General features: G+C 36.9%; 1 protein-coding gene across 2 annotated transcripts; it reads right to left on the bottom strand.

Annotated features, from left to right (window-relative positions):
- Positions 1-1,269: 1,269 nt before the first annotated feature.
- On the bottom strand, positions 1,270-11,571 carry LOC130976353 (uncharacterized). Of its 2 annotated transcripts, none has more exons than XM_057901203.1 (2): positions 10,657-11,571; positions 1,270-2,192 (listed from the first exon to the last, which is right to left on the bottom strand). In XM_057901203.1, exons 1-2 carry the CDS (start codon positions 10,936-10,938, stop codon positions 2,178-2,180), a joined length of 297 nt encoding a protein of 98 aa, XP_057757186.1. In that variant the 5' UTR covers positions 10,939-11,571; the 3' UTR covers positions 1,270-2,177. The 2 variants fall into 2 exon arrangements, with proteins under 2 accessions (XP_057757186.1, XP_057757185.1); XM_057901202.1 differs by lacking the exon at positions 1,270-2,192 and adding an exon at positions 3,848-6,537.
- Positions 11,572-12,712: the final 1,141 nt, after the last annotated feature.

Here is a 12,712-nt window from a genome sequence, read left to right as displayed (position 1 = left end):
AGCCACAATGTTGAACAATTAAGGGTGGAACATCATGAGCACTCCATCATTCTCCAAGAAATAAGAGAAGACCAAAGAGCAATGAAGGAGGAGCAACAAAGGCAAGGAAGGGACATAGAAGAGCTTAAGGACATTGTTGGACCTTCAAGAAGAAGACGCCACTAAAGGTGGATTCATTCCTTGTTCTTTATTTCTTTCTGTTTTCGGTTTTTAATATTGTGTTTATCTATGTTTTGTGTCTTTACTTCATGATCATTAGTATGTAACCATGCCTTAAAGCTATGAATAAAATCCATTAATCCTTCACCTCTCTTAAATGAAAAATGTTTTAATTCAAAAGAACAAGAAGTACATGAATTTCGAAATTATCCTTGAATTTAATTTAATTATATTGATGTGGTGACAATACTTTTGTTTTCTGAATGAATGATTGAACAGTGCATATGTCTTTTGATCTTGTTGTTTATGAATGTTAAAATTGTTGACTCTTGAAAGAATGATGAACAAAGAGAAATGTTATTGATGATCTGAAAAATCATGAAATTGATTCTTTAAGCAAGAAAAAGCAGTGAAAAAGAAAGCTTGCGAAAAAAAAAAGAAGGAGCAGTAGAAAAAGCCAATAGCCCTTAAAACCAAAAGGCAAGGGTAAAAAGGATCCAAGGCTTTGAGCATCAATGGATAGGAGAGCCCAAGGAAATTAAATCCAGGCCTAAGCGGCTAAATCAAGCTGTCCCTAACCATGTGCTTGTGTCATGAAGGTCCAAGTAAAAAGCTTGAGACTAAGTGGTTAAAGTCGTGATCCAAAGCAAAAAGAGTGTGCTTAAGAACTCTGGACACCACTAACTAGGGACTCTAGCAAAGCTGAGTCACAATCTGAAAAGGTTCACCCAGTCATGTGTCTGTGGCATTTATGTATCTGGTGGTAATACTGGAAAACAAAGTGCTTAGGGCCACGGCCAAGACTCATAAGTAGCTGTGTTCAAGAATCAACATGCTTAACTAGGAAAGTCAATAACACTATCCGAAATTCTAAGTTCCTAGAGAAGCCAATCATTCTAAACTTCAAAGGAAAAAGTGAGATGCCAAAACTGTTCAGAAGCAAAAAGCTACAAGTCCCGCTCATCTAATTATAATTAATATTCATTGATATTCTGGAATTTATAGTATATTCTCTTCTTTTTATCCTATTTGATTTTCAGTTGCTTGGGGACAAGCAACAATTTAAGTTTGGTGTTGTGATGAGCGGATAATTTATACGCTTTTTGGCATTGTTTTTAGGTAGTTTTTAGTAAGTTCAAGCTACTTTTAAGGATGTTTTCATTAGTTTTTATGTTAAATTCACATTTCTGGACTTTACTATGAGTTTGTGTGTTTTTCTGTGATTTCAGGTAAATTCTGGCTGAAATTGAGAGACTTGAGCAAAACTCTAAAAAAGGCTGACAAAAGGACTGCTGATGCTGTTGGAATCTGACCTCCCTGCACTCAAAATTGATTTTGTGGAGCTACAGAACTCCAAATGGCGCGCTCTCATCGGCGTTGGAAAGTAGACATCCAGAGCTTTCCAGCAATATATAATAGTCCATACTTCATTCGGAAATTGACGACGTAACTTGGCGTTAAACGCCAAATACATGCTGTTGTCTGGAGTTAAACGCCAGAAAAACGTCATGATCCGGAGTTGAATGCCCAAAACACGTTATAACTCGGAGATCAACTCCAAGAGAAGCCTCAGCTCGTGGATTGATCAAGCTCAGCCCAAGCATACACCAAGTGGGCCCCGGAAGTGGATTTATGCATCAATTACTTACTCATGTAAACCCTAGGAGCTAGTTTATTATAAATAGAACTTTTTACTATCATATGATCATCCTGGATTGTTTTTTGAATCTTGTGATCACATTCAGGAGGCTGGCCATTCGGCCATGCCTGAACCTTTTACTTATGTATTTTCAACGGTGGAGTTTCTGCACACCATAGATTAAGGGTGTGGAGCTCTGCTGTACCTCAAGTTTCAATACAATTACTATTACTTTTCATTCAAATTCTCTCTTATTCTTATTCCATTTGGAGTTCTGTAGCTCCAGAAAATCCATTTCGAGTGCAGGGAGGTCAGATTCCAACAACATCAGCAGTCCTTTTGTCATCCTTTTTCAGAGTTTTGCTCAAGTCCCTCAATTTCAGCCAGAAATTACCTGAAATCACAGAAAAACACACAAACTCATAGTAAAGTCCAGAAATGTGAATTTAATATAAAAACTAATGAAAATATCCCTAAAAGTAGCTTAAACTTACTAAAAACTAACTAAAAACATTGCCAAAAAGCGTATAAATTATCCGCTCATCACAACACCAAACTTAAATTGTTGCTTGTCCCCAAGCAACTGAAAATCAAATAGGATAAAAAGAAGAGAATATACTATAAATTCCAAAATATCAATGAATATTAATTATAATTAGATGAGCGGGACTTGTAGCTTTTTGCTTCTGAACAGTTTTGGCATCTCACTTTTTCCTTTGAAGTTTAGAATGATTGGCTTCTCTAGGAACTTAGAATTTCGGATAGTGTTATTGACTTTCCTAGTTAAGCATGTTTATTCTTGGACTGGGTGAACCTTTTCAGATTGTGACTCAGCTTTGCTAGAGTCCCCAGTTAGAGGTGTCCAGAGCTCTTAAGCACACTCTTTTTTGCTTTGGATCACGACTTTAACCACTCAGTCTCAAGCTTTTCACTTGGACCTTCATGACACAAGCACATGGTTAGGGACAGCTTGATTTAGCCGCTTAGGCCTGGATTTAATTTCCTTGGGCCCTCCTATCCATTGATGCTCAAAGCCTTGGATCCTTTTTACCCTTGCCTTTTGGTTTTAAGGGCTATTGGCTTTTTCTGCTTGCTTTTTCTTTTTCTTTCTTTTTTTTTCCGCCATTTTTTTACTTTTCACTGCTTTTTCTTGCTTCAAGAATCAATTTCATGATTTTTCAGATCATCAATAACATTTCTCTTTGTTCATCATTCTTTCAAGAGCCAACAATTTTGACATTCATAAACAACAAGATCAAAAGACATATGCACTGTTCAAGCATTCATTCAGAAAACAAAAGTATTGTCACCACATCAATATAATTAAATTAAATTCAAGGATAAATTCGAAATTCATGTACTTCTTGTTCTTTTGAATTAAAACATTTTTCATTTAAGAGAGGTGAAGGATTAATAGATTTTATTCATAGCTTTAAGACATGGTTACTACATACTAATGATCATGAAGTAGAGACATAAAACATAGATAAACACAACATTAAAAACCGAAAAGCAGAAAGAAATAAGAACAAGGAATGAATCCACCTGAGTGAAGGTGGCGCCTTCTTGAAGAACCAATAGTGCTCTTTGAGCTCCTCTATGTCTCTTCCTTGCTTCTGTTGAATGATTCCTAGTAATTTTGGTGTTCCTACCCTTAGTTGCTTCCAATATTTGTGTGGAGGACAATTTATCCCCTGAGGTATCTCAGGGATCTCTTGATTTGCAGTCAAATGTTCTACCACTGAGCTATAAACCCTTTACATGAGTCTTTCCATCTCCCACGACTCAGAGGTGGAAGCTTTTGTCTTCCCTTTTTTTCTCTTCTTCTTTTTTTTTTTTTTTGGATGTCTCTGGCCTTAGGTGCCATTAATGGTTATGGAAAAACAAAAAGCTATGCTTTTACCACACCAAACTTAGAAAATTGCTCGCCCTCGAGCAAGAGAAGAAAGAAAAGATGAAGAAGAAGAAGAAGAGATGGAGGAGATAGAGGGATGTGTGTAGTCGGCTATATGGGTGGGTTTGGGTGGGAAAGAGTTTTGAATTTTGAAGGTGGGTGGGGTTTATGGGGAAGAGTGGATAGAAGTGAGTGGTGAATGAAAAACAGAAGGGATGACCATGAATGGAGAGAGAGAGGGCGAGGTAGGTGGGGATCCTGTGAGGTTCATAGATCCTGAGGTGATCCTGTGGGGTCCACAGATCCTGAGGTGTCAAGGAATTCCATCCCTGCACCAAATAGGCATGTAAAATGCCTTTGCACACCATTCTGGCGTTTAAACGCTGAGTGGTGCACATTCTGGGCGTTCAACGCCCATGTAAAGCATGTTTCTGGCGTTGAACGCCAGTTTTATGCTTGTTACTGGCGTTCAGCGCCAGTTTTTCCTCTCTAGGCACATTCCTGGCGTTCAGTGCCAGAATGTTGCTTGTTTCTGGCGTTCAGCGCCAGAATGATGCTCTGTTCTGGCGTTGAACGCCGGCCAGATGTATCTTACTGGCGTTGAACGCCAGCCTGTGCTTCCTCCAGGGTGCAAATTTTTTTCTGCTGTTTTTGACTCTGTTTTTAATTTTTATGATTTTTTTTCGTGACTCCTCATGATCATATACCTAATAAAACACAAAATAACAATAATATAGAATAAAATAAAAATTAGATAAATAAAATTGGGTTGCCTCCCAACAAGCGCTTCTTGAATGTCAATAGCTTGACCAGTGGCTCTCATGGAGCCACAAGGTGATCAGGTCAATGTTGTATAGTCCCAACACCAAACTTAGAGTTTGGATATGGGGTCTTAACACCAAACTTAGAGTTTGGTTGTGGTCTCACAACACCAAACTTAGAGTTTGACTGTGTGGGCTCTTTTTGACTCTGAACTGAGAGAAGCTCTTCATGCTTACTCTCTTTTGTCACAGAGGGATGGCCATATGCCTTAAACACAAGGTAGTCCCCATTCAATTGAAGGACTAATTCACCTCTGTTGACATCTATCATAGCTCCTGCTGTGGCTAGGAAAGGTCTTCCAAGGATGATGCAATCATCCTCTTCCTTCCTAGTGTCTAAGATTATGAAATCAGCAGGGATGTAAAGGCCTTCAACCTTTACTAGCACGTCCTCTACTAATCCATAAGCTTGTCTCAATGACTTGTCTGCCAATTGTAATGAGAACAAGGCAGGTTGTACCTCAATGATCCCCAGCTTCTCCATTACAGAGAGTGGCATAAGATTTATCCCTGACCCCAGATCACACAGAGCTTTTTCAAAGGTCATGGTGCCTATGGTACATGGTATTAAGAACTTGCCTGGATCTTATTTCTTTTGAGGTAAAATTTGCTGAATTAAGGTATCCAGATCACTAATGAGCAAGGGAGGTTCACTTTCCCAAGTCTCATTACCAAACAACTTGGCATTCAGCTTCATGATAGCTCCTAAATATTGAGCAACTTGCTCTCCGGTCACATCTTCATCCTCTTCAGAGGAAGAATAGTCTTCAGAGCTCATGAATGGCAGAAGGAGATTTAATGGAATCTCTATGGTCTCTATATGAGCCTCAGATTCCTTTGGATCCTTAATAGGAAACTCCTTCTTGCTTGAGGGACGTCCCAGGAGATCTTTCTCACTAGGATTTTCGTCCTCCTCCTCCCTTGTGCATTCGGCCATGTTGATTATATCAATGGCCTTGCACTCTCCTTTTGGATTCTCTTCTGTATTGCTTGGGAGAATACTGGGAAGAGTTTCAATGACTTTCTTACTCAGCTGGCCCACTTGTGCCTCCAGATTTCTGATGGAGGATCTTGTTTCACTCATGAAACTGAAAGTGCCCTTTGATAGATCAGAGACTATATTGGCTAAATTAGAGGTGTTTTGTTCAGAATTCTCTGTCTGTTGCTGAGAAGATGATGGATATGGCTTGCTATTGTTCAGCCTATTGCGTCCACCATTGTTAAAGCCTTGTTGAGGCTTTTGTTGATCCTTCCATGAGAAATTTGGATGATTTCTCCATGATGAGTTATAGGTGTTTCCATAAGGTTCACCCATGTAATTAACCTCTGCCATGGCAGGGTTCTCAGGATCATAAGATTCTTTAGAAGCTGCCTCTCTAGTACTGTTGGATGCATGTTGCCATCCATTCAGATTTTGAGAGATCATGTTGACCTGTTGAGTCAACACTTTGTTCTGAGCCAATATGGCATTCAGAGCATCAATTTCAAGAACTCCTTTCTTCTGAGGTATCCCATTATTCACGGAATTCCTCTCAGAAGTGTACATGAATTGGTTGTTTGCAACCATGTCAATGAGTTCTTGAGCCTCTTCAGGCGTTTTCTTCAGGTGAATAGATCCACCTGCAGAATGGTGTAACGACCCAACTTCTAGAACGTCATGATCGTACCGAAAGTAAGGCGTTACCAACCTGCTTTCCTTTATTAACTATTTACTATTGAGCCTCTAGTTCGATATCGCGATTCAATTTTAGTAAAAATACCAGAAAATTGTTTCTGATAATTAAAATCATATAGCAAACATCACCAAGTAATAATAATCACATAATTACTAATAATAATATCTGTCATACAAAAGATTTCCAATAAAACTTAGATACAAATCCTATCCCTCTGTGTAAAATAAAAAAAAACTAAAGCTACAAAATCGAGGGAATTCTATGAAAGCAAATTAACTCATACATTTAACTCATAAATAAATTCTATAATCGCCCGCAACTTCAAATTGCGTCTTCAAACCTGTGTCACTGAAAGGGTGGAACATTTGGGGTGAGAACAAACCACACGTTCTCAGTAGGGAATGGGAATGCCGTAAAAGTAATGATTAACATGCAAATAATTAACTTTGCTTAATAAACCATCTTTGTCAAACCCTTTGAAAAACTTGTTAATCTTACTTTAGTTAAATAATTACTTTCTTTGAATTTCTAAACCCAAAACTGATATCAATTGCAAAACTTGTCATGTTAAATACCTTTTAGCCATATAATTGATTCAAAGTCATAACAACAGATGTTAATCATCCCTATCCACTCACAACCTACTAGCACAGGAAAGAAACTCAATTCAACACACAAACAAATCACAATAAGACAAACAACACAATCACAAACAAGTAATACAAGCAATACAACCAAATGCAAATACACAACTAATATGATGCATGTCTGTCCTAAGCAGGCCATGAGCTCACGTGTCGGTTTACACCCTGCATCCCGACATTACCTAGGAACAAGTCCCAGATATGGCTTCCCTTTGTGTCCTTAGTGCATATGTGTCGGTGGTAAGAATACCACTCCTTCGTGACTACCGGCAATCGGCGCAAAGTCCGACCCCATAATATACGCACAAGGGGAAACAGTGATCTTCAGTTCGTGGGCGTCCCCGAGATCAATTCACAAACAAAACAGAGATCCTCAGTTCGTGGGTTTCCCCGGGATCAATACATAACAAACACAGCGATCCTCAGTTCGTGGGTTATACCCGAGATCAACATACAACAAAAGAACGATCTTCATTTTGTGGGTTATACCCGAGATCAACATACAACAGTTCGTGGGTTATTCCCGTAATCAATGATTATCAGTTCGTGGGTTATTCCCGTAATCAATGATTATCAGTCCGTGGGTTCTTCCTGCTTATAAAACAAATAACAATTTATGGGTTTCCCCGAGATCAATGATCATTCAGTTCGTGGGTACTTCCCGAATTCAACCAATTATCAGTTCATGGGTGTCCCCCGTAGTTAAACAACTAACAGTTTGTGGGGTATTCCCGCCTTTTATCGTTTTTCGTTATCCTTTCTCAACCTCAACAAATCCACAAATCAATCTTCATTTCCTCTTTCTCTTTGAATCCTTAACACATATTCCTAACCTTTCTTAACTTTCTCTTTATCTCTTTACTCTGTTCTAATTACTCTGTTTTCTGTATCTCTTTATTTTTCTCTGATTACTATTTTCTTTATATATGTTACTCTTCTTCTCTTTATCTCTTTCCTCAACTCTGATTATTCTGTTCTCTGTGTTTCCCTACTCTGCTCTGATTTTCTCTGCTTAACATATATAGTTGAAGCTTATGTAAATTTCGGTATGAATAGTTAGCCTGTCCCAAGTATAGGTTCATTAAGTCTATACTGAAATAGTTTAACTTTTCATATAATACCTAACCCTAGTCGCAACTCAAGTACTATCTAAGTTGCCCTAATTCGTTCACTAATCTCTGTCTGTTTTCTGTCATTAAAACTTTACAGACTTTTTCTTTGACTTTTATCTTTTCTTCAACCTTTATCTCTTCTTTATCTTTTCCTCACTAACATGTTATTACCACTCCCTAAGTGTTTTTTGAAGGTAATTATGAGATTCTGCACTTAAAGTTGTCTTTCTAAAGCTTTTACAGAAAACTGCCTTTTCTGCATTATTTTATTATTTTTATTAAAATATTATTTTTAATTAAATATTATTATTTAATATTTTATTATTATTTATTATTTTATTATTAAATTTCGAAAATTAACTTACCTTTTACCTTTAACCTTTAAAATTCACTTTTTACCACCCGTAACTTTTAATATTTCTACTTTTACCACCCTAACTTTCAGAAATTACCAAACAACCCCTAAAACACCAAAAATTTTACTTCCTTGCCCTTTTTAAGATCTAAGGCCTGTTCTTCAATGTTCTTCACCACACTCAAAGTGTTCTTCATGTTCTTCATATATTCTTCAAATTCTTTCTCTGTTTTTACCCGTTTTTCAGTCTTTTCAGCAACCGATTTTTACCATAATTCAAAATAAAATTGCAGCCACTAAAACCCCATCTTTTCTACATGATTTCAACACAAATTGAACCCCAATTTAAGCTCTAGGGTTTCGTTTTCCAGCAGCCATAAGAACACACATTCATAGCTTGAATTTCATCAAATTTCATCAATTTTTCACCAAAATTTCAACAAGAATTACTCATACAAACAATCAATTTCAAGCACAGCCAAACCATATCATAATCACACAACTCAAACACAATCAATCAGGATTAAATTCATCAAACCCTACCTTCTTTTCTGTTTTTAATATAGCAAATGAACTCGGAATTGCGCAAACTTTATGTCCAGGTGTTCATCTTGAAATAAGCTTTCTAACAAACCGAAGATCATAATTTTCTGGTTTCTCTAGCATTAGGAATAAAGGAAAAACCGAGACTGCTCTGCAGTGCGTAAAACCAGAAAAACAGCAGCAGCATGTGACATTCAAAATTCAATATAAAATCCAAGTTAAACTCAATGACTTTGAAAATTAATACAGTTCAACTACACTCGTCCAAGTGTCTTTTCCAATTGGTTTCAGGTCAATATCATTTTTGATGAAGAAGTTATATAACCTGGAAGCTGACTAATTTTCTGCAGAAATCTGCTTTAAAAGTTAATGAACTTATATTCTTCCAAGTCCCATAACTTACTCATTAAAACATGAATAGCCCTGAAATTTTAGTCACATATGATAAACATACTTAGTTTTCACTTCCAATTGGTTGCATCTCAATATCATTCCAGATTTAAAAATTATAAAACCTCAAAGTTACTGACTTCAAAAACAAAGCCTGACTTTTACTGCATAAAACATCTTTCTTTGAAAATCCAAAACTTTAAAACCACAACTCTAACAATTCTAAATTTTTATGAAATTAAATTAATAAGACCAAAGTTTCATTTAAAATTGGTTCCATTTCAAAATTCAAAATGCGGAATTTCCACTAAAGAAATCAAGTTGCTGCTGTGTTAAAGGCTTAGCAGAAAAACCAGATTTGACATCCATGATTCAAAAATTCACCATAAATCATAAACTTAGTGAAAAAGCCTCAAATTCAGCAGTTCAGTTCCCTATATTCCCAAGCTCAATCCGGACTTGGTCTCACACAATTCCGATAATCACAGAAATAGTTATAGCTTTTCAAAGTGTCCGGCTTCTTTTAAACATAATGCAGAAAAATCAAGTTTTACACTTTAACTTTGAAAAATCATAACTAGTTCTATAATCAATTCAAACTTCTCAAAATTAAGTCTCAACAACAACTTTTATTAGAGTTTACTCGACCTCAAATCAAAGTAAATCTCATAACTATTTTCCCAAAACCAATCTTCAATCAGTCACCAATCGAATCCACTACCGTTACAATATATCAAATAACCAGCACCTCATTCAATTCAATATAAATCCGTCAAAGATCAAAATTCCAGTCAATTTGCAACCATCAAGCAAACCAGCCTATGGCAACCAGCTCAACATAATCGATTAACATGATTCTCAGTAATTCCAAACAATCAGAAAAATCGGTAACAGTTACAGCCTCAAATCAAAATCAATATCACCACTTAATCATTTACCGCAACAAAACTAATCACAATTCAAACTCAATTCCTCAATTAACAAATCGTCAGGTTCCCAATAATTAACTCATCATGTTCCAGTTTAATAAGTAATATCAAATAAATCACCATTCATAGCCACATTTCAACCAATTCCAACATGTCGCAAACCCATTTCACAACCATTCATATATATTAAATCTCCAAATCAATATCGAACAATTCAAGGTAACTCATTCAAGGTCAGAATCTCAGCCAATTCATCGCAAAAATCAACAATTCAGAATACAATTCACAATCGCATCTAATTTCACTTATAATTCAGAACAATCTCAACCGCATCCAATTCTAGTTATAATTCAAAATAATCACCACAGCTAAATATTCTCAAACATGTTTCAAACAATTCTCATCAATTAATCAATTCCTAATCATTATTAACTATTTGCACTTATTCAAATAACTTGGTGGGCATTCTAAATTAAAAACGTTAAATCCCCTACCTCAATGTCGCAACTCACGGGAATCACTAAACAGAGCAGATTCATCAACAGCGGCTTGTACCGCAGCGACCCCGGCAGCGGCATTAACTTAACATCAGCTCCAATGGTAGTTCGAGCGGCCATAAAACGGTCCCCGGTGGCAACAACAACAACTTGCAGCAATTCTGAGCTAACAGAGAAGACAACCGAGATAGAGCAAGACAAGGTAGAACAGGTGCTATGGCTTTCGGTGAGCTTAGCTGCAGTGCCAGGTTCTTTTACCACGGTCGCATTTCTTTCCATGACAGACTTAATAGTGGCGGCAACTCATCGGCGGCAGCGGCTTCCTCTGGTGACAGCTCAGATGGCAGCAGCGACCATGAAGGCTTCAGCGCTGGTGACTAGCCTCAACGGAGCTTCCCTGCCGCGTTTCTCTTTGGGCTCCTTGGTGGCAGCAGCAGCGACGAAATCCATTTCTAGCGACGGACAGTGGCAACGTTGAAGGTTCTACGACGGCTAGGGTTCAACAGTGACGGTGGCGCAATCGCGATGTGGGACGGCTCCTCCTCTTCGCGTCTCCTCTCTCTCTCTATTCTTCGTCGGCGACGCGTGACACAGTGGCTCCAAGGATGATCAGTGGTGATGGTGATCAGGACGCAACGGCGACCTCTCTCCCTCTCGGCGCTGCTCCGTGCCTCCGCTCTAATCTTCCCCCGCGACGGCGTTTATGACAGGACGGCGGCTGCGCGGCGATGACTCCCTCTTCTCTTCTCTCCTTTGTCTTTGTTGAGTGTGGGTGTGTGTGATATGAGTTGATGAGAGTGAGTGCTGTCCGTGTGAGAGGGGGTGGAAGGAGGGTGGGGTTCAGCGGCTGAAGGGAGAAGAAAATGGGTAGGTTAGGATTTCTGATTAGGAACTCAGGTTTTTAATTTAGGAAATTAGGTTTCTGAGTTTGATTTAGAAACTTAGGAATTATGGATTTTATAAAGTAATATGGATAGATATGAATAGATATTTTGATAAAATTGGAGGATAGGATAATTTTAAAATCAAATGTACTCTATTAAAAATATTTAAGAACATTATTTATCAACATATTGCTCAGTTAAATCAATTATTTCTAATTTACATTATAAAATGAATAAGTTAATTATATTTTATAAAGTACAATTTAAATTCAAATATCAATTTTTTAGATTAAATCATACAAATCTCTATTAGTTTTCTATCTCTGAAACTTTAATTTCAATTTATAAAATAATTAATAATAACAATTGTACAATAATAATTGACTTAAGGTATTTATAAATATCAATCTAATCACTTCTAATAAAATAATTTTCAGGAGTTCAAATTAATAACATAATTCATTCAAAATAGAATTTATTTAAATTAAATTATACAATTCTTTCATATTTTTCAATAACCAAAATTATAATTTCAATTATATCAAATATCTAATAAAGATTATATAAAAATTCTAATTAATTTAAACTTCAATTATCATGAAACTCTATTTAATTACCTTTAGTAAAATAATTTTTCTTAAAATAAATCACAAATAACTAATTATTTGATTTTCAAAAACTAGGGTTGTTACAAATGGTCCAATGACATTTTCGAAAATTCAGATAGACCATAATAGAATATATCTAATATGGTCCATTCTGAAAACATGTCAGATGGACATCTTTTGGTCAGCTGCTTGTATCTTTCCCAAGCTTCATAGAGGGATTCACCACCTTTTTGTTTGAAGGTTTGAACATCCACTCTCAAGAAGGCTGTGACCAGCTTATCCCAAGAGTCCAGGCAATCCTTAGGTTGTGAATCCAACCATATTCTAGCTCTGTCTCTTATAGCAAAAGGGAAAAGCATGAGTCTGTAGACTTCAGGATCAACTCCATTCGTCTTTACAGTCTCACAGATCTGCAAGAACTCAGTTAAAAACTGATAAGGATCTTCAGATGGAAGTCCATAAAACTTGCAGTTTTGTTGCATGAAGGCAACTAGCTGAGGTTTCAGCTCAAAGTTGTTGGCTCCAATGGCAGGAATGGAGATGCTTCTTCCATCAAATTTG

Source organism: Arachis stenosperma, chromosome 4 (genome assembly GCF_014773155.1).
Source record: "Arachis stenosperma cultivar V10309 chromosome 4, arast.V10309.gnm1.PFL2, whole genome shotgun sequence".
Lineage (NCBI taxonomy): Eukaryota > Viridiplantae > Streptophyta > Magnoliopsida > Fabales > Fabaceae > Arachis > Arachis stenosperma.
This window is presented reverse-complemented; position numbering and strand designations above follow the sequence as displayed.

Coding starts and splice junctions, on each gene's coding strand:
- LOC130976353 (XM_057901202.1), bottom strand. CDS start 6,080: ATGGTTGCAAACAACCAATTCATGTACACTTCTGAGAGGAATTCCGTG.